Here is a 27,500-nt window from a genome sequence, read left to right on the forward strand (position 1 = left end):
AACGCCCTTCTAGAGAAGGTCAACAGTGCTTGTAGAGTCAGGACCAAGCAGCCTTGAGCACCAGGATAGGCTAAAGGCTACAAGGTCCGAAGCTCTTCAAGCTTGGCATGAAGTTAACATGTTAACATCAGGTAGATACACACGCGTGCGCACACACACACACACTCAGGAACCTGTACACCTGTTGATTGATGATTGAGAGACGGGACCAAAGAGCCAGAGCTCAACCCCCGCAAGCACAATTAGGTGAGTACACACACACACACACACTCAGGAACCTGTACACCTGTTGATTGATGATTGAGAGACGGGACCAAAGAGCCAGAGCTCAACCCCCGCAAGCACAATTAGGTGAGTACACACACGCACACACACACACACACGTACGTTCCAAGAGCATGTATAGATAAAAGCAAGATATTGGGGAAGATATAATATTTGAAAATCGATGCAAAGGCGGGGGACCAGGAGCTGACGCCTGCCAGCAAGCGGACGTAGAACAATAAATGAAGGAGTACTAGCATATTAAAACAGACAGAAAAATCATTTATATATGCTATTCTCACCTGTTTTCTTATCCATGTTAAAATTTAATCTTCAAAACTAATACAATATTATAAAAACTAATGTAAATTAATATCGATATTATTTTTTAATAATATCGATATTATTTTTTTAATAATATCGATATTATTTTTTTTAATAATATCGATATTATTTTTTAATAATATCGATATTATTTTTTTAATATCAATATTATTTTTTTAATAATATCGATATTATTTTTTAATAATATCGATATCATTTTTTAATAATATCGATATTATTTTTTAATAATATCGATATCATTTTTTAATAATATCGATATCATTTTTTAATAATATCGATATAATTTTTTAATAATATCGATATCATTTTTTAATAATATCGATATTTTTTTTTAATAATATCGATATTATTTTTTTAATAATATCGATATTCTTTTTTAATAATATCGATATTATTTTTAAATAATATCGATATTATTTTTTAATAATATCGATATTATTTTTTTTAATAATATCGATATTATTTTTTTAATAATATCGATATTATTTTTAAATAATATCGATATTATTCTTTTAATAATATCGATATTAATTTTTTAATAATATCGATATTTTTTTAATAATATCTATATTATTTTTTAATAATATCTATATTATTTTTTAATAATATCAATATTATTTTTTTAATAACATTGATATTATTTTTTAATAACATCGATATTATTTTTTAATAATATCGATATTATTTTTTTAATAATATCGATATTATTTTTTTTAATAATATCGATATTATTTTTTTAATAATATCGATATTATTCTTTTAATAATATCGATATTAATTTTTTAATAATATTGATATTTTTTTAATAATATCTATATTATTTTTTAATAATATCTATATTATTTTTTAATAATATCTATATTATTTTTAATAATATCAATATTATTTTTTAATAACATCGATATTATTTTTTAATATCGATATTATTTTTAAATAATATCGATATTATTTTTTAATAATATCGATATTGATCACAATGAACTCACAATGGCATGATGTATTAGCGAAAACCTGTGGTCAATGGCATTTGTGATCAGGTTTGGGGTGTAAGAGTGTGGTCGGGTCGACTGTAAAAACCCTGGTTGGGCTCCAGTTCGGTGTCTCCAGGACCGCCCAGTGAATTCGGTATAGTTCCGGGTTGGTCAACTTTTAGCCCATTGTGACCCAAGTGGGTCAACGCAGGTGTCTGGGAACCACCAGCACGCTGGTTCGAGTCCCCTCCATTGCCTCAAAATGACTTTCATCGATATTGATTTTTCCAAATAGGCGTAAATTGATGATGAAGTGAAGCGGTGGGAGGCAGGAGTGGCAGGGAGGCGTGTAGGGTAGGAGCAGGGGGTGGAGAGGCATGAACTATAAGGAATATAGTTCCGGCACGAATATAATATATTCATGCCGGAAGTATAATATTCTATAATAAGAAATATAAAGGCATGAACTATAAGAGTGACTTCCTCTGCTGCCTTGTAAGCCCCCGTGTCTAGCTCCTGAGCCCCGCCTCACAGCCACATTGTACCTGATTCATCTACATATTTCATCTTTCCAGCACCATCATAGGTGTTCTTGTGCTCCACCTATTGACCTACATATATGTAGAACTCTCTTGCCCTGCCTATGTAGGACAGACGAGAATATGTTTGCTGGTTCGCATCGTTAACGGACTTCAATTATTAAGGTGCTCAACTGCTCATTACTCATTAAACTATTTGTTGTCTAACAGTTTTTGTTAAGTGATTCTATCACTTTGTTCTCAAGTCCTCTCAGTATTATGTTTGTGACCTGGATGGTGGTAGTGGTGGTAGTGGTGGTGGTGGTAGTGGTGGTGGTGGTGGTAGTGGTGGTGGTGGTAGTGGAGGTTCCAGTACCCACTATGACCCTGTACATGGCAACATGCCTGTGGGAGTGCAGTAAGTGTGAGTCCCCCCAGGTATGGCAACATGCCTGTGGTCACCGCAGGTATGGCAACCACCCCACATGGCAACATGCCTGTGGTCACCGCAGGTATGGCAACCACTCCACATGGCAACATGCCTGTGGTCACCCCAGGTATGGCAACCACCCCACATGGCAACATGCCTGTGGTCCCCCCAGGTATGGCAACCACCCCACATGGCAACATGCTTGTGGTCCCCCCAGGTATGGCAACCACCCCACATGGCAACATGCCTGTGGTCCCCCCAGGTATGGCAACCACCCCACATGGCAACATGCCTGTGGTCCCCCCAGGTATGGCAACCACCCCACATGGCAACATGCCTGTGGTCACCGCAGGTATGGCAACCACCCCACATGGCAACATGCCTGTGGTCACCCCAGGTATGGCAACCACCCCACATGGCAACATGCCTGTGGTCCCCCCAGGTATGGCAACCACCCCACATGGCAACATGCCTGTGGTCACCGCAGGTATGGCAACCACCCCACATGGCAACATGCCTGTGGTCACCCCAGGTATGGCAACCACCCCACATGGCAACATGCCTGTTGTCCCCCCAGGTATGGCAACCACCCCACATGGCAACATGCCTGTGGTCACCGCAGGTATGGCAACCACCCCACATGGCAACATGCCTGTGGTCACCGCAGGTATGGCAACCACCCCACATGGCAACATGCCTGTGGTCACCGCAGGTATGGCAACCACCCCACATGGCAACATGCCTGTGGTCCCCCCAGGTATGGCAACCACCCCACATGGCAACATGCCTGTGGTCACCGCAGGTATGGCAACCACCCCACATGGCAACATGCCTGTGGTCACCGCAGGTATGGCAACCACCCCACATGGCAACATGCCTGTGGTCACCGCAGGTATGGCAACCACCCCACATGGCAACATGCCTGTGGTCCCCCCAGGTATGGCAACCACCCCACATGGCAACATGCCTGTGGTCACCGCAGATATGGCAACCACCCCACATGGCAACATGCCTGTGGTCACCGCAGATATGGCAACCATTCCATCTTCTCAAGTTTTAAAACCTCAAGAACGTGGACGGTGGTCGATGGGAGTGTGTTCTGGCCGAGTTCCTCGGCCGGAAAATTAAGGTTTCTCTCTCACATCTGGAACCCCTGTGGCACAGCCGGACCTCGGCCAGGACCACTGTGGCACAGCCGGACCTCGGCCAGGACCACTGTGGTACAGCCGGACCTCGGCCAGGACCACTGTGGTACACCAGGACCTCGGCCAGGCCCACTGTGGTACACCAGGACCTCGGCCAGGACCACTGTGGTACACCAGGACCTCGGCCAGGACCACTGTGGTACACCAGGACCTCGGCCAGGACCACTGTGGTACACCAGGACCTCGGCCAGGAACACTGTGGTACAGCCGGACCTCGGCCAGGACCACTGTGGTACAGCCGGACCTCGGCCAGGACCACTGTGGTACAGCCGGACCTCGGCCAGGACCACTGTGGTACACCTGGACCTCGGCCAGGACCCCTGTGGTACACCAGGACCTCGGCCAGGACCACTGTGGTACAGCCGGACCTCGGCCAGGACCACTGTGGTACACCTGGACCTCGGCCAGGACCACTGTGGTATATCTGGACCTCGGCCAGGACCACTGTGGTACACCAGGACCTTGGCCAGGACCACTGTGGTACACCAGGACCTCGGCCAGGACCACTGTGGTACACTTGGACCTTGGCCAGGACCACTGTGGTACACCAGGACCTCGGCCAGGACCACTGTGGTGCAGCCGGACCTCGGCCAGGACCACTGTGGTACACCAGGACCTCGGCCAGGACCACTGTGGTACACCTGGACCTCGGCCAGGACCACTGTGGTACACCAGGACCTCGGCCAGGACCACTGTGGTACACCTGGACCTCGGCCAGGACCACTGTGGTACACCAGGACCTCGGCCAGGACCACTGTGGTACAGCCGGACCTCGGCCAGGACCACTGTGGTACACCAGGACCACTGTGGTACACCAGGACCTCGGCCAGGACCACTGTGGTACACCAGGACCTCGGCCAGGCCCACTGTGGTACAGCCGGACCTCGGCCAGGACCACTGTGGTACACCAGGACCTCAGCCAGGACCACTGTGGTACACCTGGACCTCGGCCAGGACCACTGTGGTACACCAGGACCTCGGCCAGGACCACTGTGGTACAGCCGGACCTCAGCCAGGACCACTGTGGTACACCAGGACCTCGGCCAGGACCACTGTGGTACACCAGGACCTCGGCCAGGACCACTGTGGTACACCAGGACCTCGGCCAGGAACACTGTGGTACAGCCGGACCTCGGCCAGGACCACTGTGGTACAGCCGGACCTCGGCCAGGACCACTGTGGTACACCAGGACCTCGGCCAGGACCACTGTGGTACACCAGAACCTCGGCCAGGACCACTGTGGTACACCAGGACCTCGGCCAGGACCACTGTGGTACAGCCGGACCTCGGCCAGGACCACTGTGGTACAGCCGGACCTCGGCCAGGACCACTGTGGTACAGCCGGACCTCGGCCAGGACCACTGTGGTACACCTGGACCTCGGCCAGGACCCCTGTGGTACACCAGGACCTCGGCCAGGACCACTGTGGTACAGCCGGACCTCGGCCAGGACCACTGTGGTACACCTGGACCTCGGCCAGGACCACTGTGGTATATCTGGACCTCGGCCAGGACCACTGTGGTACACCTGGACCTCGGCCAGGACCACTGTGGTACACCAGGACCTCGGCCAGGACCACTGTGGTACACCAGGACCTCGGCCAGGACCACTGTGGTACACTTGGACCTTGGCCAGGACCACTGTGGTACACCAGGACCTCGGCCAGGACCACTGTGGTGCAGCCGGACCTCGGCCAGGACCACTGTGGTACAGCCGGACCTCGGCCAGGACCACTGTGGTACACCAGGACCTCGGCCAGGACCACTGTGGTATATCTGGACCTCGGCCAGGACCACTGTGGTACACCAGGCCCTCGGCCAGGACCACTGTGGTACAGCCGGACCTCGGCCAGGACCACTGTGGTACAGCCGGACCTCGGCCAGGACCACTGTGGTACAGCCGGACCTCGGCCAGGACCACTGTGGTACACCAGGACCTCGGCCATGGCCACTGTGGTACACCAGGACCACTGTGGTACAGTCGGACCTCGGCCAGGACCACTGTGGTACAGCCGGACCTCGGCCAGGACCACTGTGGTACACCAGAACCTCGGCCAGGACCACTGTGGTACAGCCGGACCTCGGCCAGGACCACTGTGGTACACCAGAACCTCGGCCAGGACCACTGTGGTACAGTACCCCATAAGAGACTGGTACATAAGCTGGAGAGACAGGCAGGTGTAACTGGTAGGGGGCTCCAGTGGATAAGGGAGTACCTAAGCAATAGGAAGCAGAGAGTTACTGTGAGGGGTGAGACCTCAGATTGGCGTGAAGTCACCAGTGGAGTCCCACAGGGCTCTGTACTCGGTCCTATCCTGATTCTGATATACGTAAATGAGGCTATATCCTCCTATACCCCGGAGGGTATAGACTCATTTCTCTCAATCTTATGAGAAAGATTAAGACAGAGGAGGACAGCTTGAGGCTTCAAGAAGACCTGGGCAGGCTGCAGGAATGGTCGAACAAATGGTTGTTAGAGTTTAACCCAAGCAAATGCAATGTAATGAAGATAGGTGTAGGGAGCAGGAGACCAGATACAAGGTATCATTTGGGAGATGAAATACTTCAAGAGTCAGAGAGAGAGAAAGACCTGGGGGGTGATATCACGCCAGACCTGTCCCCTGAAGCCCATATCAAGAGGATAACATCAGCGGCATATGCCAGGTTGGCTAACATAAGAACGGCCTTTAGAAACTTGTGTAAGGAATCATTCAGAACTTTGTATACCACATATGTCAGACCAATCCTGGAGTATGCAGCCCCAGCATGGAGTCCATATCTAGTCAAGCATAAGACTAAACTGGAAAAGGTTGAAAGGTTTACCACCAGACTAGTACCCGAGCTGAGAGGTATGAGCTACGAGGAGAGACTACAGGAATTAAACCTCACGTCACTGGGAGAGAGAAGAGTTAGAGGGGACATGATCACCACATACAAGATTTTCAGAGGAATTGATAGGGTTGATAAAGACAGACTATTTACCACAAGGGGCACACGCACTAGGGGACACAGGTGGTAATTGAGTGCCCAAATGAGCCACAGAGATATTAGAAAGAATTTTTTCAGTGTCAGAGTAGTAGACAAATGTAATGCATTAGGCAGTGATGTGGTGGAGGCTGACTCCATACACAGTTTCAAGTGTAGATATGATAGAGCCCAATAGGCTCAGGAACCTGTACACCTGTTGATTGACAGTTGAGAGGCGGGACCAAAGAGCCAGAGCTCAACCCCCACACAAGAACAACTAGGTGAGTACACATCCTGTGGAACCAACTTAATGGGCCTATCACCTCTCATGCATCTCATCAGCCAATCACAAACCAGGGTTTCGACTTGACAGATACCAGCTGTTCTTATTGGTTCTCATTTAATAATGAAAACCTAACTGAACAGGTACAATGGTCGAGGACCGGGCCGCGGGGACGTTAGAGCCCCGAAATCATCGCAAGGTAGTCTGCTTAGTAAGGAAGGTTATCTTGGTTATCTTGAGATGATTTCGGGGCTTTTAGTGTCCCCGCGGCCCGGTCCTCGACCAGGCCTCCACCCCCAGGAAGCAGCCCGGGACAGCTGACTAACTCCCAGGTACCTATTTTACTGCTAGGTAACAGGGGCATAGGGTGAAAGAAACTCTGCCCATTGTTTCTCGCCGGCGCCCGGGATCGAACCCGGGACCACAGGATCACAAGTCCAGCGTGCTGTCCGCTCGGCCGACAGGCTCCTTGAAGATGAGGAAGATGAATTGGATTGTCCAATCCAAGTCCACTCACTTGGATTGGTCGTCGGTAGGGTAAATGGCCTTATTATCTCTTGCAGGGTGGGAGTTCGATCCCCGATGGTCCAAGGGTCTGGGGACCGTCCCTTCCTCCAACCTGTATACCCCAGCTCTTTATCCTCTCATGATACATATCACCATGATGAAGCATATCATGATACATGTGATGATACATATCATGATACATATGATTCATATCATGATACATATCTCTGACGGGACACATGGCACCAGAATAACCTGACAGTGTTTGATGATACGTGGGATACATGAGTACTCACCTAGTTGTGCTTGTGCTGGGGGGTTGAGCTCTGGCTCTTTGGTCCCGCCTCTCAACTGTCAATCAACTGGTGTACAGGTTGCTGTACGCCTGAGAATGACAGAGTGTGAGTATACCCCGTCTCCTGTCCTTGGGGATCGGACAGGTCTGTCATTTAAGGGGGAGAGGGGGGGGGGCATCAGCGTCACCCTTCCCCCCCCCTACCCAATACCCTTCAAAGGGAAAGGGGGCGCAAGGCCCCCCTCCCCCCCCCCCCCCAGGGCGGAAGCACACGATTATATTATAGTGGTTTCCCCTTATTGACGGGGACGGAAGCCCCCCCCCCTGATAGTCTGTCTCCTGGTCGACCCCCCTGGGTTAAGTATATTGACCTTCCTCCCCAGGATGCAACCCACAACAGTTGGCTGAGTCCTAGGTACCCCTGGGCCAGATTCACGAAGCGGTTACGCAAGTATGAACGTGTACATCTTTCCTCAATATTTGACTATATATATATATATATATATATATATATATATATATATATATATATATATATATATATATATATATATATATATATACATATATACATATATATATATATATATATATATATATATATATATATATATATATATATATATATATATATATATATATATAATAGGGGTACCACCTCTGGTGCAATTGTAGGGACCCACAGCCTCGAAGAAGAAAATAAAGAGTACTTTAAAGTTACTATGTACAATAGTTACATCACATGCATTGTATAACTGATGCATTACAGAGTCAATCTTGGCCACACATCCACACACATCACCAAGTGTTCCTGCACTGAGATTTATTTTTGAAAGTACTGAGTACTACAGTACACCCTTAACCTCCCCTTCTCCCACCCCTTAACCCCCTTGACACAGTCTCCCCCCCTCCCCATCTCTCCCCTGTACTCCGTAGCTCGATAAAAGTCGAAGTGAGCGAGCTAATTTAGATCCATATCTCTGGGAGTTAATGGTTTTTTCCCCGCTTGTCTTGGGGCAGAAAGGACATTCTTTCCCAGAGCGGCTCCAAGCCGAGCCCCCTTGTTCCTTCCCCAAGCACCCGGGCTCTCTCCCCCCCCCCACCCCCACACCCCCTCCACCCCAACGCTATTCTAAGACCTACCTCACAGCCATGCCTAAGGACCTGCCTTTTGAGGAGTGCAGCGAGGTGCCGCTCCCAAGACTGATGTCCTGTCTGCTGATAATTGTACGAGAAATGTCAGCCTGGTCCTTTTGGAGGGTGTTAGGGGGGTTAGGGGAGGGTGTTAGGGGGTTAGGGGAGGGTGTTAGGGAAGGGGGGGGGGTGTTAGGGAGTAGGGGGGGTGGAGCTTGCCACTATATTGCTCTTTTTACTACTTCAGCTGAGGTGTGGTGGCCCTTGGGGTGTTGACAAACAACACAGCGGCCATGTTTGTTTAAGAGGGGAACAAGGAGGAAGAGAAGATACAATTAAATTCAAAATTCAAAATTCAAATATGAAACCAGTGGCAACTGTCGGGTCCAGGAGGGGGTAAAAACTGTACTAATTGCTGCGGCCACTGGTCGCGCTCCCCTGGCTGCCAGTTTATCATTTTCCCACCTTGTGCTGGGTCGTGGGTACCATAGGGTGTGCCACGGGGCGTGACTGGGGAGTGCCAGAGGGGGGAGGGGCTAAAGGGTGCCAGAGGGCGTGGCTAAGGGGCGGTGTGGGCGTGGCTAGGAGAGATAAGCCCCGCCCCGACACCCGCCGGAGCTGCTGCTGGGGTCCTCCGCAGCCTCAGCCAGTCAGTCTCGCTCCTGCCGCCGTGGTGGCTACACGCGCTCCTCCTCCTGCTGCTGCTGCTCTCGGTGTCACGCTGCGCCTGGCCTGCGAGCCTTCCCTTGGGCCTCGCCGCAGTGAAAGTGCACTTAATGTCCCTATTCCTCATCGCCATGATTACCCCAAATATGCAAGTGATGTTGACAGTGACTGGGCGAGTGGAAGAGTGCTGACAACGGTCTAGGAGTAGGAACAGTCAGTTAGTCTTGTGCGTAAACTGGACAGTTAGTTCAAACAGGTGTGAAGCATCAGCCAATGTATCCCAGCTCGGCGGTGAGCCTCACACTCATCACCTCCTCATCACCTCACCGGGATGGTTGACCCGTGTTCAACACCACAGCTGTCAAGCCGCTAAGTGAACAGGTTCATTCCCCCTCCCCCCCCCCCCCCCCCGCGGTGGACGGAACAGGCAGAGAAAGAGAGAGAATAAAGAGGAATTTAATTCCGCAAGAATAAAGTGGGAGGACAGGAGGCCGGACAGGCCCTATCCTCGTGCTGTCCTGCTGGAGGATGGAAGAACACGCTGACGAAGGTAAGACTGTGGGGGTTCCTTGACCGTGGGGTTATGGGGGTTCCTTGACCGTGGGGTTATGGGGGTTCCTTGACCGTGGGGTTATGGGGGTTCCTTGACCGTGGGGTTATGGGGGTTCCTTGACCGTGGGGTTATGGGGGTTCCTTGACCGTGGGGGTTATGGGGGTTCCTTAACCGTGACGTGTGGTGTTATGGGGGTTCCTTGACCGTCACGTGTGGTGTTATGGGGGTTCCTTGACCGTCACGTGTGGGGTTATGGGGGTTCCTTGACCGTCATGTGTGGGGTTCCTTGACCGTGACGTGTGGGGTTATGGGGGTTCCTTGACCGTGACGTGTGGGGTTATGGGGGTTCCTTGACCGTCATGTGTGGGGTTATGGGGGTTCCTTGACCGTCACGTGTGGGGTTATGGGGGTTCCTTGACCGTCATGTGTGGGGTTCCTTGACCGTGACGTGTGGGGTTATGGGGGTTCCTTGACCGTGACGTGTGGGGTTATGGGGGTTCCTTGACCGTCATGTGTGGGGTTCCTTGACCGTGACGTGTGGGGTTAGTGGGGTTCCTTGACCGTGACGTGTGGGGTTATGGGAGGTTCCTTGACCATCACGTGTGGGGTTATGGGGGTTCCTTGACCATGACGTGTGGGGTTATGGGGGTTCCTTGACCGTGACGTGTGGGGTTAGTGGGGTTCCTTGACCGTGACGTGTGGGGTTATGGGGGGTTCCTTGACCGTCACGTGTGGGGTTATGGGGGTTCCTTGACCGTCACGTGTGGGGTTATGGGGGTTCCTTGACCGTGATGTGTGGGGTTATGGGGGTTCCTTGACCGTGGGGTTATGGGGGTTCCTTGACCGTGGGGTTATGGGGGTTCCTTGACCGTGACGTGTGGAGTTATGGGGGTTCCTTGACCGTGACGTGTGGAGTTATGGGGGGTTCCTTGACCGTGGGGTTATGGGGGTTTCTTGACCGTGGGGTTATGGGGGTTCCTTGACCGTGACGTGTGGAGTTATGGGGGGTTCCTTGACCGTCATGAGTGATATGTGTGGGAGAGTGAGCGCATACAAGAATACAATGAGCGCATACAACCGTACAATGAGCGTATACTAGCGTACAATGAGTGCATACTAGCGTACAATGAGCGCATACAAGCGTACATGTGAACTCATCAGGCAGCTGGGGTTCTAAAAGCCAATACAATGTAATCTGACTAACGTGCCCGGCCCTCTGAAGTCCCGGCCCGGCACTCTGAAGTCCCGGCCCGGCCCTCTGAAGTCCCGGCCCGGCCCTCTGTGACTAACGTGCCCGGCCCTCTGAAGTCCGGGCACGCCCCAAACATCAAACGTAGGTCCCCCCCAAGGTCACTGCCTGGCCCCCAAAGACCTTACGTGAATTAAAATGTATTCGTAGGTGAAGAGAGAGGCTGCAGGATGCTGGAGTTTCTCTCTGTGATGCCACAAGGACGACTCTTGCTGGCTCCTGGGGGTAAAGAGAGGCTAGGTGGCTTCCAGGCTAGGCTGCTGATGTTCATGGCCTTGCAGGCTAGGCTGCTGATGTTCCTGGCCTTGTAGGCTAGGCTGCTGATGTTCCTGGCCTTGTAGGCTAGGCTGCTGATGTTCATGGTCATGCAGGCTAGGCTGCTGATGTTTCCTGGCCTTGCAGGCTAGGCTGCAGACGTTCCTCACCTCATAGGATAGGCTCCAGACGTTCCTCACCTCATAGGATAGGCTCCACACGTTCCTCACCTCATAGGATAGGCTCCACACGTTCCTCACCTCATAGGATCGGCTCCAGACGTTTCTCACCTCATAGGATAGGCTCCACACGTTTCTCACCTCCTCGGATAGGCTCCAGACTTTCCTCACCTCATAGGATAGGCTCCAGACGTTCCTCACCTCCAGACTTTCCTCACCTCATAGGATAGGCTCCAGACGTTTCTCACCTCATAGGATAGGCTCCAGACGTTCTTCACCTCATAGGATCGGCTCCAGACGTTCCTCACGTCATAGGATAGGCTCCATACGTTTCTCACCTCCTCGGATAGGCTCCAGACTTTCCTCACCTCATAGGATAGGCTCCAGACGTTCCTCACCTCCAGACGTTCCTCACCCCCAGACGTTCCTCACCTCACAGGATAGGCTCCAGACGTTCCTCACCTCACAATACTATTTTACAGAATTTCAAAAACTAATCTCAATATTTTGTGTCCCTGGTAAGAGTAAAAATAATAGTCAAAATATTAAAGTATACTAAGGCAGTATTAACATTCTGATCCCATTTTCTATGCGCGTCTCTACTACTGAAATGAACTGGTTTAGTACAGTTGGCACCCCACAACCCGACCTCCTGATACAACGTCGTATTCTGACGTACGCTCTACCTAAGGCCAAGAACTGATGAACAAAAAAAAAATGGTAGCGGCTGGCGAACTTGGCGTGATGTCCCGTTTTCTGTTCGTGGATCCTCTGGTTGGTTAGGGTAAGGGCACATTAGTACGATAGTTTCTTGACATTGGGGACACCTTTGTACCACTGTAGCTTTATATATACTGGTGTTATAACGTATATTTCCTTATAAAATCTAAAAATTATTCACAGTTGAGAGTAACCTAATTTATTTAATTATTCATTTATTTATATATATACAAGAAGGTATAATCATTCTAAATCATTCTAATCATTCTAAACTATCAATTCCACGGTTTTAGGGGTCAGTATTAGTCCCACACTGAACCACTAGTACCCACCAGGACGCTGGTGGCTGAGTGGACAGCACGCTGGACACTTAATCCTGTGGACCGGGGTTCGATTCCCGGCGAGGAACACAATAGGCTGAGTTTCTTTCACCCTGATGCCCCCCTGTTACCTAGCAGTAAACAGGTACCTGGGAGTTAGACAGCTGTTACGGGCTGCTTCCTATGTGTGTGTGTGTGTGTGGGGGGGGGAAGAGGGAGATTAGTAAGAGTTAAGAGGCGGGTCGGAAGAGCAGAGCTCAACCCCAGCAGATGAGATGAGATATATACAGGAGTTGTTACATTCTTGTAGAGCCACTAGTACGCGTAGCGTTTCGGGCAGGTCCCTGGAATACGATCCCCTGCCGCGAAGAATCGTTTTTTCATCCAAGTACACATTTTACTGTTGCGTTAAACAGAGGCTACAGTTAAGGAATTGCGCCCAGTAAATCCTCCCCGGCCAGGATACGAACCCATGACATAGCGCTCGCGGAACGCCAGGCGAGTGTCTTACCACTACACCACGGAGCAAGCACAACTAGGTGAATGCTTACAAGGAAATGCTTAATCTCAATTCACAGGAGAACGGGCGGCCGCCACCCAATTACATTCGTTACTACAAGAGTATTGACGATTACTAATTAGTGGATCACCAGTAGTTTATGGAAGGATACGGCTGCCCCCCTTTAATAAGACTTTAGGCTTGATGTAGACTTGGTTTATGTATTTAAACGAAGGTCTTGACAAGTCGGTCCAATCGTCAAGGTCCAATCAGACAAGGTCCAATCAGACAAGGTCCAATCAGACAAGGTCGTCCAATCGTCTCTAGACTAATTTATCTTCTTTTAATGTTAGTAATATTAATTTAATACCGGAGAATTTTGAGAGGTTCTAACTTGATCCTTAGATCATCTTATCAAGCATCAAAGTGCTATAAAGTCGTAATGGCTTGTTTGAGGAGGTGTTCACTTGAGACAGTTAAGCAAGTCCCAGCTGTGTCTGGGTACAAGTGACAGGATGAACAACCCAGCGGGTTTTCTTCCTATTGGGGAGTGTTGTACATGCTGCTATGGCGGTGTGTCCACTCACAGGATGAGTGGCGCTGCCCAATACTGTCACTATGGCGGTGTGTCCACTCACAGGGTGAGTGGCGCTGCCCAATACTGTCACTATGGCGGTGTGTCCACTCACAGGATGAGTGGCGCTGCCCAATACTGTCACTATGGCGGTGTGTCCACTCACAGGATGAGTGGCGCTGCCCAATACTGTCACTATGGCGGTGTGTCCACTCACAGGATGAGTGCCGCTGCCCAATACTGTCACTATGGCGGTGTGTCCACTCACAGGATGAGTGCCGCTGCCCAATACTGTCACTATGGCGGTGTGTCCACTCACAGGATGAGTGGCGCTGCCCAATACTGTCACTATGGCGGTGTGTCCACTCAAAGAATGAGTGACGCTGCCCAATAAACTCGCCCCTCGGGGCAAAATTTTAAAAAATTTAAAAAATTAACAGAAGGGGGAAATCTTTAACTGGTACACCCTCTCACTTGCCCCTCCCTACACCTCCTCTCACATGCCTTCCCTTCTCTCACTCCCCCTCTCCTCCCCCCCCCCCTCACGGTTACACCAGCACATTAAAGCACAGTTGTTAAGAGGGGCGTCTGTCTGTCTGGCTTCTGCAGAAAGCCAGAGTGTGTGCGGGGGAAATTTAGGAGTGGGGGTGGGGGGTGGGGAGTGAGAGAGCGTGGTGAGATGGGAGAGTGAGTGAGATAGGAGAGAGGTGAGGGGGGGGGAGGGTGAGTCCGAGTTATGTGTTTATTTACCCAACCATGTGGAAGAGTTACTCATGGTGAGACAGTGAGTGGTTTGCTGTGTCTGTGGGGTTCCTGGTTCTCTCTCTCCCCCCCCCCCCCCCCTCCTCCTCCTCCTCTCCCTCTCTCCCTTCAAGTCGTATTCAGACGTTTGGGAGCAAAATTAGTCTTAATACTGTTAATGTCTTGTTGAAGGCTTAAGGCTAGGCTTGGGGAATTTCCCCTGGCCTGCCTCTTGATGGACAACTTTTTTAGCTGTGAGGTTCTTATTCGTGTATGTGTGTGTGTGTGTGTGTGTGTGTGTGTGTGTGTGTGTGTGTGTGTGTGTGTGTGTGTGTGTATGTGTGTGACCGGTCGAGTGGTAGCCCATGTTATCTAATGAACTGGCCACACCTACCCTCGTTTTTCTTGACATAGGCCTTAGGCTTATATGATTTTGAAAATATTCATTGTATTGGCTTGTACTGTAGCTCCTTGTCCTCTCTCTCTCTCTCTCTCTCTCTCTCTCATACTCCAAATAGAGAGAGAGAGAGAGAGAGAGAGAGAGAGAGAGAGAGAGAGAGAGAGAGAGAGAGAGAGAGAGAGAGAGAGAGAGAGAGAGAGAGAGAGAGAGAGAGAGAGAGATTTTCATTAACATCCAACGTAAGTAGTCAGAAAACTGGCTATCATAGGCCTAGCATAGTATTCAGTCTGATATCTTGGTTCCCGGTCTCCTGCACCGCTCATTTGCCTGTTTGCTTCCCCCCCCCACAAATCTTAGGCCTATTAGTGCTGCTCGAATTAAGTGGTACAGATATCACAAAACATCCACTAGACAGTGTGATATCGTAATTGCCAGAATTAGGCTGGGATATCGATATCTGTGGCAGGTGGGCTGAGTGGACAGCGCTTCGGATTCGTAGTCCTGAGGTTCTGGGTTCGATCCCTGGTGGAGGCGGAGACAAATGGACAAAATGTTTCTTTCACCCTGATGCCCTTGTTACCTAGCAGTAAATAGGTACCTGGGGAGTTAGACAGCTGCTACGGGCTGCTTCCTGGGGGGGGGGGGGGGGGGTGTAACAAAAAGGAGGCCTGGTCGAGAACCGGGCCGCGGGGACGCTAAGCCCCGAAATCATCTCAAGCTGATTTGAATCTCCACCAATGGTGAACATTCCAACTGTGAACTATGTGAACAAGAGCTGGGACATACTCTCCAACACTATATCTGTGATTGTCTCGCTTCATGCAGGTCGGCGTTCAATCCCCGACCGTCTAAGTGGTAGGGCATCATTCCTTGCCCCCCCGTCCCATCCCAAATCCTTATCCTGACCCCTTACATATAGTCGTAATGACTTGGCGCTTTCTCCTGATAGTTCACTTCCCTCCCCCTGATATATGTGACTTCAGACCTAATGGTACGAGGCAGTTTGAGCTCTGTAATTACTCCATACACTCAGGAATATTGGAAGATATTCTTGTGTGATATATAGAATAGGAGGGTCTGCGGGACGCTCCAAGCAACAGCCTAGTGGACCAAACTCTCACAAGTCAAGCCTGGCCTCGGGCCGGGCTTGGGGGAGTAGAAGAACTCCCAGAACCCCATCAACCAGGTATATGTGGGCCTGCGAGCCGCTCCAAGCAACAGCCTGGTGGACCAAACTCTCACAAGTCAAGCCTGGCCTCGGGCCGGGCTTGGGGGAGTAGAAGAACTCCCAGAACCCCATCAACCGGGCATCAACCAGGGTAAACACCACATTACTGTGTATACCTAAGCTTGTTAATAAAACAGATTGATTGATTGATGAAGATTCAGCTACCCAAGAGGTGGCACGGGCATGAATAGCCCGTAAAAAATGATACAAATCTAGTCTCAAATTGATTAACCAGCCAAAAGTTGGCATTTTTAGGGGGGTGATGAGGTGAAAGGATAGGTAAGGAATAGTGTGGGGGTGAAGAGGCTCGTAGGTGAGTGGATAGCACTCGGAGGGGGTGTGGGGGAGGGTACTTGAAGTCCCAAGGAACAGGGTTCCAATCCTGGTTGAGGCATAAACAAATGGGGCTAAATTTCTTTCACCTGATGGCCCTATCCACCTTTCTGCTACGGGGATGCAATTTACCTAGTTGTGCAAGGGGGGGGGGGCGTCATCTTAATCATGTTCCTACAAGTTAATGTAACGGGGGGGGGGGGCTGTTTACCCCCTTATTAAAGTATGTATATATATCTTATGTCTGGCTTCTGCGACAAGCGTGTTATTACTTGATTGTGAACTATTTAATGCTAGTAGTGAGGACAGTGTGGCCAGAAATACTGTATACACTGTCTACTTCAGTGTTATTAAATTTTGAGTGCGACCAATATTGTTATCAATACAATTTGCATGGTGGATACCCAGCTGCCATCCCTCCTGCCCTCCGTCAGCTGCCCTCCTGCCCTCCGTCAGCTGCCCTCCTGCCCTCCAAGCTCCCTGAGTGATCGTTAACCTAAACACCTGTCTGGAAGTTTACCGTAGAATTCTACAAGGAACCATGTATATATAACACACACACACACATTCAAGATCCTCAAGGGAATCGACAGGGTAGATAAAGACAGGCTATTTAACACAAGGGGCACACGCACTAGGGGCCACAGGTGGAAACTGAGTGCCCAAATGAGCCACAGAGATATTAGAAACAACTTTTTTAGTGTCAGAGTGGTTGACAAATGGAATGCATTAGGAAGTGATGTGGTGGAGGCTGACTCCATACACAGTTTCAAGTGTAGATATGATAGAGCCCAGTAGGCTCAGGAACCTGTACACCAGTTGATTGACAGTTGAGAGGCGGGACCAAAGAGCCAGAGCTCAACCCCCGCAAGCACAACTAGGTGAGTACACACACACACACACACACACACACACACACACACACACACACACACACACACACACACACACAAGTGGGTGTTGGGTGCAGGTAGGCTGGGAGGGTTGGCAATGATCATGGGCCAACAACAACACTCATCTAAAAGACTTGTTCTGTGTCGTCCTTGTCAATTTCGCAGTGTTCCGAGGCATTCACTAATGTGTGTGTGTTTCTGCCCTTGTGTCAGGCGTGGTGATGGTAGCCGTGGGCGTGGAGGGCGTGGCGGCGTGGGCTGCGGGCGTGGCCTTGACGCTGGCCCTCGTCATCATCTTCCTCGTCTCCAGCATCCTCAATACAGTCTTCCTCGTCATCTTCTTCAGGAGACCGGCGCTACGAAGCATCTCCAACAGGTGGGTCCTCTGACGCCCTGGGCTCTAAGTCCCACTGCACTTCTTTTTCCTATCTATCTATCCACCTTTTCATCTATCTAGCCATTCATCTAGCCACCCTTTCATTCCCCCTCTCCCCCTCTTCTCAGAAAATATATTAAGCAGCAGGGAAACAACTATATGGGTCTAAGAATTTTTTTTACACACTTGGGTACATGTGCATTTGTGCAGCTGCCCTAGACTATATGAACGGGAGTACAGTCAAAAAGCTAGCTACGTGGTACTAAAAATCCCCATCACACAGGATGGTTTGTCATACAGAGGCATGTGATGGGCAGTCTACACTGGCAGACTCTAGGTGCATTATGAGGATATCATCAACACAAGATTGAATAAGGTAGCAGTGGTAATACAAGTCCCCATCTCGCAGGATGGTTAGTCATACAGAGCCATGTGTTTAGTAGCCTGCACTGGCATATTTTGGGTATACTGTGAGGATATCTTCAAGAATACGAGAGTGAATAAAGTAATTGCAAAGCTCCAGGTACCTCATGCCAACTGGTCTGAAAGGTCTAATAACTGGACATTCAGTGATGTAGTGCGGGAGATCATGCCGCAGTTCCTGCTCACAGAGTTTGCAACTGGAGTGCTCAGGATTGGGAGATATTTTATTTTTTAAATTTAGGACATAAACACTCTACGGTAAACACACGCCACATTTCACACTTGAACACCAAACTATACTATGAACGGGTCCGTATTATTACTAATATTTCTTAAAGCATTTAATTAACTTAGGCCAACCCCCGGCGTAGGCCTAAGTGTCCTAAACACCAGACCATCTTCCCTTGCAAATTTGCATGAGGCAAGCCGCAAGCGTTTGGGCTCCAATTTAGAACACAGATAGACAGACATTCTGGCCTACAGGGATGTACTAGTCTGTAGCTGTGAGTAACGGTTCTGTAGCCGTTATTGTTTGTGGTAGAATGCAATTTCTTCAATTTCTTTATTATGCACCCCATACCCATCCACTGGGCGGTGGTGTAAAGGATTACAGAGGCACATAATAGAACGAATGATAATGATAACGAATGATATTACCGTAAATTATTAGATTGCGTCTCTTCACAATGCTGCATCCCTTCTCACATGCAGCATATTCCTGTCTTCCCCCCCTCTGTCTGTCTGTCTGTTTATGGAGGGGGGGGGTAGGGGGGGGGAGGTGGTACAAGACAGCTTGGCGCCGGCCTAGCAACAGCTGGGTGCTGAAAGCTGAGAGAGAGAGAGACAGAGAGAGAGAGAGAGAGAGAGAGAGAGACAGACAGACAGACAGACAGACAGACAGACAGAGAGAGAGAGAGAGAGAGGGGGGGGGGGCAGGGGGAGGTCCTAGACCTGAGGAAATCCTCACTACAGTTTTTCCTACGTCCCCCCTCCCCCCATACCAAGGAGACAGACAGACAGACAGACAGACAGACAGAGATACGGGCACAACGTGGGGACGGGTCTCTAACCCCCCCCCCCCCCGTACCGAGTGCGTTCAGCTGAGATTAGCTAACAAGTAAGTAGCGTTGGAATACTTTTAAGATAACATTAAGATTAAGATAACTTAAAGTTAGGGCTCCACTCTTCAGGAGACCAGTGGAGTTCTCACTCCGTAAAAAATGCGATGGTTTTGACCTAATCAGAAACACGTGAACCCAATCAAGGAAGATGCATAGAAAACGTCTATATTGCGGTTATCTTGAGGTTATCTTGAGATGATTTCGGGGCTTTTTTTTTTTAGTGTCCCCGCGGCCCGGTCCTCGACCAGGCCTCCACCCTCAGGAAGCAGCCCGTGACAGCTGACTAACACCCAGGTACCTATTTTACTGCTAAGTAACAGGGGCATAGGGTGAAAGAAACTCTGCCCATTGTTTCTCGCCGGCGCATGGGATCGAACCCAGGACCACAGGATCACAAGTCCAGCGTGCTGTCCGCTCGGCCGACCGGCTCCCCCGGTCGGTGCTTTAATTTCTACTAATAAGTTGCATTTTTTTAACGGTTTGATCGACACATTAAATAAAATGCGACGTGCTGAGTAATATATAATTTTTCACAACAGTTGTTACACACCTGTGATTGTCTTGCTGGCTGGTGTGTCACACACACCTGTGACAGTCTTGCTGGCTGGTGTGTCTCACACACACCTGTGACAGTCTTGCTGGCTGGTGTGTCACACACACCTGTGACAGTCTTGCTGGCTGGTGTGTCTCACACACACCTGTCACAGTCTTGCTGGCTGGTGTGTCACACACACCTGTGACAGTCTTGCTGGCTGGTGTGTCACACACCTGTGACAGTCTTGCTGGCTGGTGTGTCACACACCTGTCACAGTCTTGCTGGCTGGTGTGTCACACACACCTGTGACAGTCTTGCTGGTTGGTGTGTCACACACACCTGTGACAGTCTTGCTGGCTGGTGTGTCACACACCTGTGACAGTCTTGCTGGCTGGTGTGTCACACACCTGTGACAGTCTTGCTGGCTGGTGTGTCACACACCTGTGACAGTCTTGCTGGCTGGTGTGTCACACACCTGTGACAGTCTTGCTGGCTGGTGTGTCACACACCTGTCACAGTCTTGCTGGCTGGTGTGTCACACACACCTGTGACAGTCTTGCTGGTTGGTGTGTCACACACACCTGTGACAGTCTTGCTGGCTGGTGTGTCACACACCTGTGACAGTCTTGCTGGTTGGTGTGTCACACACACCTGTGACAGTCTTGCTGGCTGGTGTGTCACACACCTGTGACAGTCTTGCTGGCTGGTGTGTCACACACCTGTGACAGTCTAGCTGGCTGGTGGTGTGTCACACACACCTGTGACAGTCTTGCCTGGCTGGTGTGTCACACACCTGTGACAGTCTTGCTGGCTGGTGTGTCACACACCTGTGACAGTATTGCTGGCTGGTGTGTCACACACACACCTGTCACAGTCTTGCTGGCTGGTGTGTCACACACCTGTCACAGTCTTGCTGGCTGGTGTGTCACACACCTGTCACAGTCTCGTAGGTTATGGAGTTTAGTTTATTTTCCCGGCCCACTAACATGAATACAATGCTAACCAACATGTAATGCTGGACAATGTTAGAAAACAGATAATTATCAAATGAGAGCCTTAAGCCAGCACGCCTGTATAGCACTTGGCAGGGATATGAGATAGACTAAGTGCTGGGGAAGGTAAGGTCGCTATTAGAAGTGCTAAACCAGCACAACAATTTATAGCATTTGGAACGGATATGAGGGGCTAGAATCTGGGCTAGGTTAGGGAAGGAATGGTACCCAACCACTTAAGACCATCGGGGATCGAACGCCGACCTGCAAGAAGTATGATTGTGGCATTACCGACCATTCCAAGTGGATGGGTGATGTTAATAGGCGTACGGGCAGCTCCAAGCAACAGCCTATTGGTTCAAGATTTATCACAGGTCGAGCCTGGCCAGGCCCGGGAAGTAGAAAAACTCTAGAAACCCACTACAGGTAAGATCCAGGTATGAGGTGGCTGCTATAGGAAGGATCAACACTGCCCGACTCAGAGTTAGAATCTTCCTTCATCTTGTACGACGCGACGCTTGGCGTTGTGAAATGGTGAGTGTGTGTCACTGACCTCTGCTTAGACTTCCACCCTCTGTCTACCACCCTCTTCACGCCCACACACGCCCCCCACACCCACAACACCCCCCCCCCCCACGCCCACACACCCCCACGCCCACAACACACACCCCCACGCCCTCCTCCAAGGTCCCAGGTGCCAGATTCACGAAAACACCTTCGCAAGCACTTACGAACGTGTACATCTTTCCTCAATCTTTGACGGCTTTGGTTACATTTATTAAACAGTCTACAAGCATGAAAACTTCCCATTCAACTGTTGTTATAAACATCCTCCTGGTGCTTCGGAGCTCATTAATTGTTTAATAATTGTAAACAAAGCCGCCAAAGATTGAGAAAAGATGTACAGGTTCGTAAGTGCTTGCGTAAGTGCTTTCGTGAATCTGGCCCCAGGTGAGAGGGGAAAGAGACCTTCAGCTAAAACAAGGGAAGGTTGGGAAGAGTATGAGGCAGTACCGAGGATGAGGGCGTGTGAGGGGAGGAGGTCTTGCTGAAGGTGACTAGTGAGGGGAAGAGGAGAAGCGTTGCTAGGAGACGGGTGAGTGGTGACAGGTGAGTCTCGTTGACAGGTACGGGAGGAACAGACGCGGGGGGGGGGGGGGGAATGGAAAATTATTTGCTTGTAAGTTTGAGGTGGAAGGAGGAGCACTTAAGGCGTGTCACGGGGCAAGACGGGCCATGACAGGTGATTATATTTAAGGAGACAGGAGGGGTCAGGAAGAACCACGGGACGGGAAGAGAGATGACGGGAGAGACAGGGAGGAGGGAGAGATGTTTACCATGAGGGTGGGGGAGACGACGGCCCCTCCCGCCCCCCACCCACCGTGGAATATAAAATTAAAGAGGGGGGGGGGAGGGATCTGTCGCCAATGAGGGCCCCCCCTACACACCACAACAGCTCACTGGCTCACACCCAAGAGTTCTTACTTCAAGGTTCATCTGGTTCATAAGAGTATATGACCTCAACCCAGTCTTAAGCCCCCCACCCCCACCCCCCTCCTCTGTCTCCAACCCCAACCCTATCAGCGTCAACTTTTTTTTTTAGGGGGGGGAGGGGGGGGAGAAGGAAGAGAGGTGAAGGATAAAGATAATGTGACAGATAATATGACAGCAGGCGGACTGTCCGCCTTGCTGACACCTTGTGTGTGTGTGTGTGTGTGTGTGTGTGTGTGTGTGTGTGTGTGTGTGTGTGTGTGTGTGTGTGTGTGTGTGTGTGTGTGTGTACTCACCTATTTGTACTCACCTATTTGTGCTTGCGGGGGTTGAGCTTTGGCTCTTTTTTTTTTTTTTTTTTTTTTTTTGTGTGTGTGTGTGTGTGTGTGTGTGTGTGTGTGTGTGTGTGTGTGTGTGTGTGTGTGTGTGTTTGGAAGCTCAGCTAAATTTGCTCTCTATTGTCAGCGCTGCAAGTGATTGCAAAGTTTGCTTCGTGTATTTCAAGATAATTGGGTGTCTATAGATGAATACCGAGCAACAGTGAAATATATACACACTGACGTGCTTGTGCGCATGTTTGTGTGTGTTTGTTTGAGTGGTTGTGATGGTACACAATTCATCTTGCAATTATGAATTGAGGAACTTGGTTTCCACCGAGTAAATTGAGGCTCTTGGACCACCAGCTTGAGAGTTGGGGCGTCTTATCTCACAGTGGTCTTCCAAGCACTGGGTCTCCTAACATGTCTATGGTATTCCACACCCTGGCTGGTGGCTTGCCCACATAGCAGTCAGGGGCCAGATTCACGAAAGCACTTACGCAAGTACTTACGAACCTGTACATCTTTTCTCAATCTTTGGCGGCTTTGTTTACAGTAATTAAACAGTTAATGAGCTCCGAAGCACCAGGAGGCTGTTTATAACAATAACAACAGTTGATTGGCAAGTTTTCATGCTTGTATACTGTTTAATAAATGTAACCAAAGCCGTCAAAGATTGAGGAAAGATGTACACGTTCGTAAGTGCTAACGTAAGTGTTTTCGTGAATCTGGCCCCTGGTGTGTAGTGACAGTATGTTCAGCAGGACATAGAGCTTCTGAATTCTTTGCTCCAGTCTTCTGAAAGATTGACTGGAGCTGGTGGATTGACTTCTCCACTGCTTGAAAGATTTCTTTAAGGTGTGTCAAGGTGTAGTGGGGTGGGTATTATAGATGCTACCGAGATACAGCTTTGTACTAGTGTAGCTGTATGTTCGTGCTGAGGTTTCGGAACCTTCCCACATTGCCTAAGGCAGCTTTGGCTTTGTCTATTCTGTCGTTTAAGTGACTTTTAAATACTAGTCTGTTGATCTTAAGTCCCAGTATTCTACCTACTCTCGTGTGTGGTAGAGACTGGGGTGGCTGTCAAGGATGATAGGGGCTCTGAGGGATTGTTGTGTACTGTGAATTACTTGAAACTTTTCATTGTTGGTGCTTCTTGTTCATTGCTTCTTAAAGTCGTTTGTGACTGCTATTGCATCCTTGGTTTGATTGCTCGGTAACGTCTCTGACTATCCTGGCTAGCAGATTGAGTGACGTCAACTGCATTGGTGATGTATCCCCTGCACTTGTGCCCTGTATCCTTGCAGGGATACATGCTAGCACTTATGTATCCCAGCAAGGATACAGGGCACGTCAGCACTGTATACTTTGAACAAAGCGGGTGATAGCAAACTGCCTTGGGCTACTCCTCTTTTCAGTTCTATTGCATCACCAAAGGTTATGGACGGGGTTGTGGGGGCTATAGACGGGGCTGTGAGAGCTATAGACGGGGCTGTGGGGGCTATAGACGGGGCTGTGGGGACTATAGACGGGGCTGTGGGGACTATAGACGGGGCTGTGGGGGCTATAGACGGGGCTGTGGGGACTATAGACGGGGCTGTGGGGACTATAGACGGGGCTGTGGGGACTATAGACGGGGCTGTGGGGAGTATAGACGGGGCTGTGGGGACTATAGACGGGGCTGTGGGTGCTATGGACGGGGCTGTGGGGACTATAGACGGGGCTGTGGGGACTATAGACGGGGCTGTGGGGGCTATGGACGGGGCTGTGCTCCTATGGACGGGGCTGTGCTCCTATGGACGGGGCTGTGGGGGTTGTAGAGAGAGAGAGAGAGAGAGAGAGAGAGAGAGAGAGAGAGAGAGAGAGAGAGAGAGAGAGAGAGAGAGAGAGAGAGAGAGAGAGAGAGAGAGAGAGAGAGAGAGAGAGAGAGAGAGAGAGAGAGAGAGAGAGAGAGAGAGAGAGAGAGTCACAGAGCCATGTGCCCTACCTTCACCAGCCGGCCAACACCGCCTTGCCCTACAGCTCTCCGCCTACAGCCATCTGAGAGCCCACCTGGCCGGCTGGCACACTCCCAACACTAAAAATATAAGTGACGACGGTAACGCAAGGGCCATGTGGGTTGCAATGGGGCGTGGTGGGTCGTGGTGGGCGTGGTGGGTCTCCTCGTAGCCACGCCCACCACACGGGTCGTCCTCCTGGGCGCCGCTCCCGCCCTTGCATACTGCTTCACATCCTAGTTGACACTCTCCTCACCTCAGGTAAAACGAGAAATTACAGGTGCGCGCGGGTGGAGCCCCGAGCCCTGCCTGACCTTTAGGGACTCGTGAGTACTGCCCCCTGGCACAGTATTCTAGGGGATAAAGGGAGATATATATAAGGCTTTTCAGGGGCTATGTATGAACGGTTGCTTAGATGGGAAGCTTGAAGATATCTCATAGGAGTGTTTGAGGATATCATTAGAGGACCAGTGGATAGAGTAATTGGAAACTTTTAGGAACCTCATACCAGTAGTTCTGAAGGAGTCTCATAGCCTTACATATTTGCTATATTCTATAATGTGTGTGTGTGTGTGTGTGTGTGTGTGTGTGTGTGTGTGTGTGTGTGTGTGTGTGTGTGTGTGTGTGTGTGTGTGTGTGTGATCACATGACCTAGTTCCTTGCTCTCAAGAGTTTACACACACAGGGCTGGGAGGGAGGTGGGGGGGGGGAGACCCACCCCGTGCCTAGCCAGCCAGCCTCCCAACACGGGTAACGGTAGCCCCAACCTGATCCTGGCAACCACTGTCCCCCACTGTCTGTGTTGGCGCGTTGTGGAGTGCGGGTGTCTAGAGTTAAACAGGTGTAGGGGTGTGTGAGTGTGTGGGTGTGTGTGTGTGTGTGTGTGTGTGTGTGTGTGTGTGTGTGTGTGTGTGTGTGTGTGTGTGTGTGTGTGTGTGTGTACTCACATATTTGTGCTTGCGGGGGTTGAGCTCTGGCTCTATGGTCCCGCCTCTCAACTGTCAATCAACTGGTGTACAGGTTCCTGAGCCTATTGGGCTCTATCATATCTACACTTGAAACTGTGTATGGAGTCAGCCTCCACCACATCACTTCCTAATGCATTCCATTTGTCAACCACTCTGACACTAAAAAAGTTCTTTCTAATATCTCTGTGGCTCATTTGGGCGCTCAGTTTCCACCTGTGTCCCCTTGTGCGTGTGCCCCTTGTGTTAAATAGCCTGTCTTTATCTACCCTATCAATTCCTTTGAAAATCTTGTATGTGGTGATCATGTCCCCTCTAACTCTTCTGTCTCCCAGTGAAGTGAGGTTTAATTCCCGTAGTCTCTCCTCGTAGCTCATACCTCTCAGCTCGGGTACTAGTCTGGTGGCAAACCTTTGAACCTTTTCCAGTTTAGTCTTATGCTTGACTAGATATGGACTCCATGCTGGAGCCGCATACTCCAGGATTGGTCTGACATATGTGTTATATAATGTTCTGAAAGATTCCTTACACAAGTTTCTAAAGGCCGTTCTTATGTTAGCCAACCTGGCATATGCTGCTGATGTTATCCTCTTGATATGAGCTTCAGGGGACAGGTCTGGCGTGATATCAACCCCCAGGTCTTTCTCTCTCTCTCTCTGACTCTTGAAGTCAGTGTGTGTGTGTGTACTCACCTAGTTGTGTTTGCGGGGGTTGAGCTCTGGCTCTTTGGTCCCGCCTCTCAACTGTCAATCAACTGGTGTACAGGTTCCTGAGCCTATTGGGCTCTATCATATCTACACTTGAAACTGTGTATGGAGTCAGCCTCCACCACATCACCCCCTAATGCATTCCATTTGTCAACCACTCTGACACTAAAAAAGTTCTTTCTAATATCTGTGTGTGTGTGTGTGTGTGTGTGTGTGTGTGTGTGTGTGTGTGTGTGTGTGTGTGTGTGTGTGTGTGTGTGTGTGTGTGTTTAGCCTTAATTATATCAATGGAGAATGATGCTTGAGAGTTGAAGCTGTCTGTTATACAGTGAAAGTTTTTAAAGGCTTGAAGTGTAGACTTTGAATTACCAAAAGTTTGCTTTATTGTATTTTTACTACACTGGTAGCTAGTGGTAGTGCAGCTAGTTGTTAGTACACTGGTAGCTAGTGGTAGTGCAGCTAGTTGTTAGTACACTGGTAGCTAGTGGTAGTGCAGCTAGTTGTTAGTACACTGGTAGCTAGTGGTAGTGCAGCTAGTTGTTAGTTCACTGGTAGCTAGTGGTAGTGCAGCTAGTTGTTAGTACACTGGTAGCTAGTGGTAGTGCAGCTAGTTGTTAGTACACTGGTAGCTAGTGGTAGTGTAGCTAGTTGTTAGTTCACTGGTAGCTAGTGGTAGTGCAGCTAGTTGTTAGTACACTGGTAGCTAGTGGTAGTGCAGCTAGTTGTTAGTACACTGGTAGCTAGTGGTAGTGCAGCTAGTTGTTAGTACACTGGTAGCTAGTGGTAGTGCAGCTAGTTGTTAGTACACTGGTAGCTAGTGGTAGTGCAGCTAGTTGTTAGTACACTGGTAGCTAGTGGTAGTGCAGCTAGTTGTTAGTACACTGGTAGCTAGTGGTAGTGCAGCTAGTTGTTAGTACACTGGTAGCTAGTGGTAGTGCAGCTAGTTGTTAGTACACTGGTAGCTAGTGGTAGTGTAGCTAGTTGTTAGTTCACTGGTAGCTAGTGGTAGTGCAGCTAGTTGTTAGTACACTGGTAGCTAGTGGTAGT

At 49.7% G+C, this 27,500-nt stretch overlaps 2 protein-coding genes across 4 annotated transcripts in view; both read left to right on the forward strand.

Moving 5' to 3' along the window:
• Positions 1 to 27,500, forward strand: part of LOC138357779 (probable G-protein coupled receptor No18) — an 82,343-nt gene that overhangs the window by 26,277 nt on the left and 28,566 nt on the right. For 2 of the 3 annotated variants that reach the window (XM_069314831.1, XM_069314832.1), the window contains exon 2: positions 17,743 to 17,905. In XM_069314831.1, coding sequence (XP_069170932.1) covers positions 17,751 to 17,905 — 155 coding nt within the window. In that variant the 5' untranslated portion in view covers positions 17,743 to 17,750. Of the gene's footprint in view, positions 1 to 9,495; positions 10,136 to 17,742; positions 17,906 to 27,500 lie in introns of those variants that run through there. The other variant, XM_069314830.1, reaches the window with a different exon arrangement.
• On the forward strand, positions 2,547 to 3,656 carry LOC138357902 (calphotin-like). The gene has a single exon (XM_069315073.1). It carries the CDS (start codon positions 2,547 to 2,549, stop codon positions 3,654 to 3,656), a length of 1,110 nt encoding a protein of 369 aa, XP_069171174.1.

The sequence above is a fragment of the Procambarus clarkii genome, chromosome 80 (assembly GCF_040958095.1).
Source record: "Procambarus clarkii isolate CNS0578487 chromosome 80, FALCON_Pclarkii_2.0, whole genome shotgun sequence".
In the NCBI taxonomy this organism is placed as follows: Eukaryota; Metazoa; Arthropoda; class Malacostraca; order Decapoda; family Cambaridae; genus Procambarus; species Procambarus clarkii.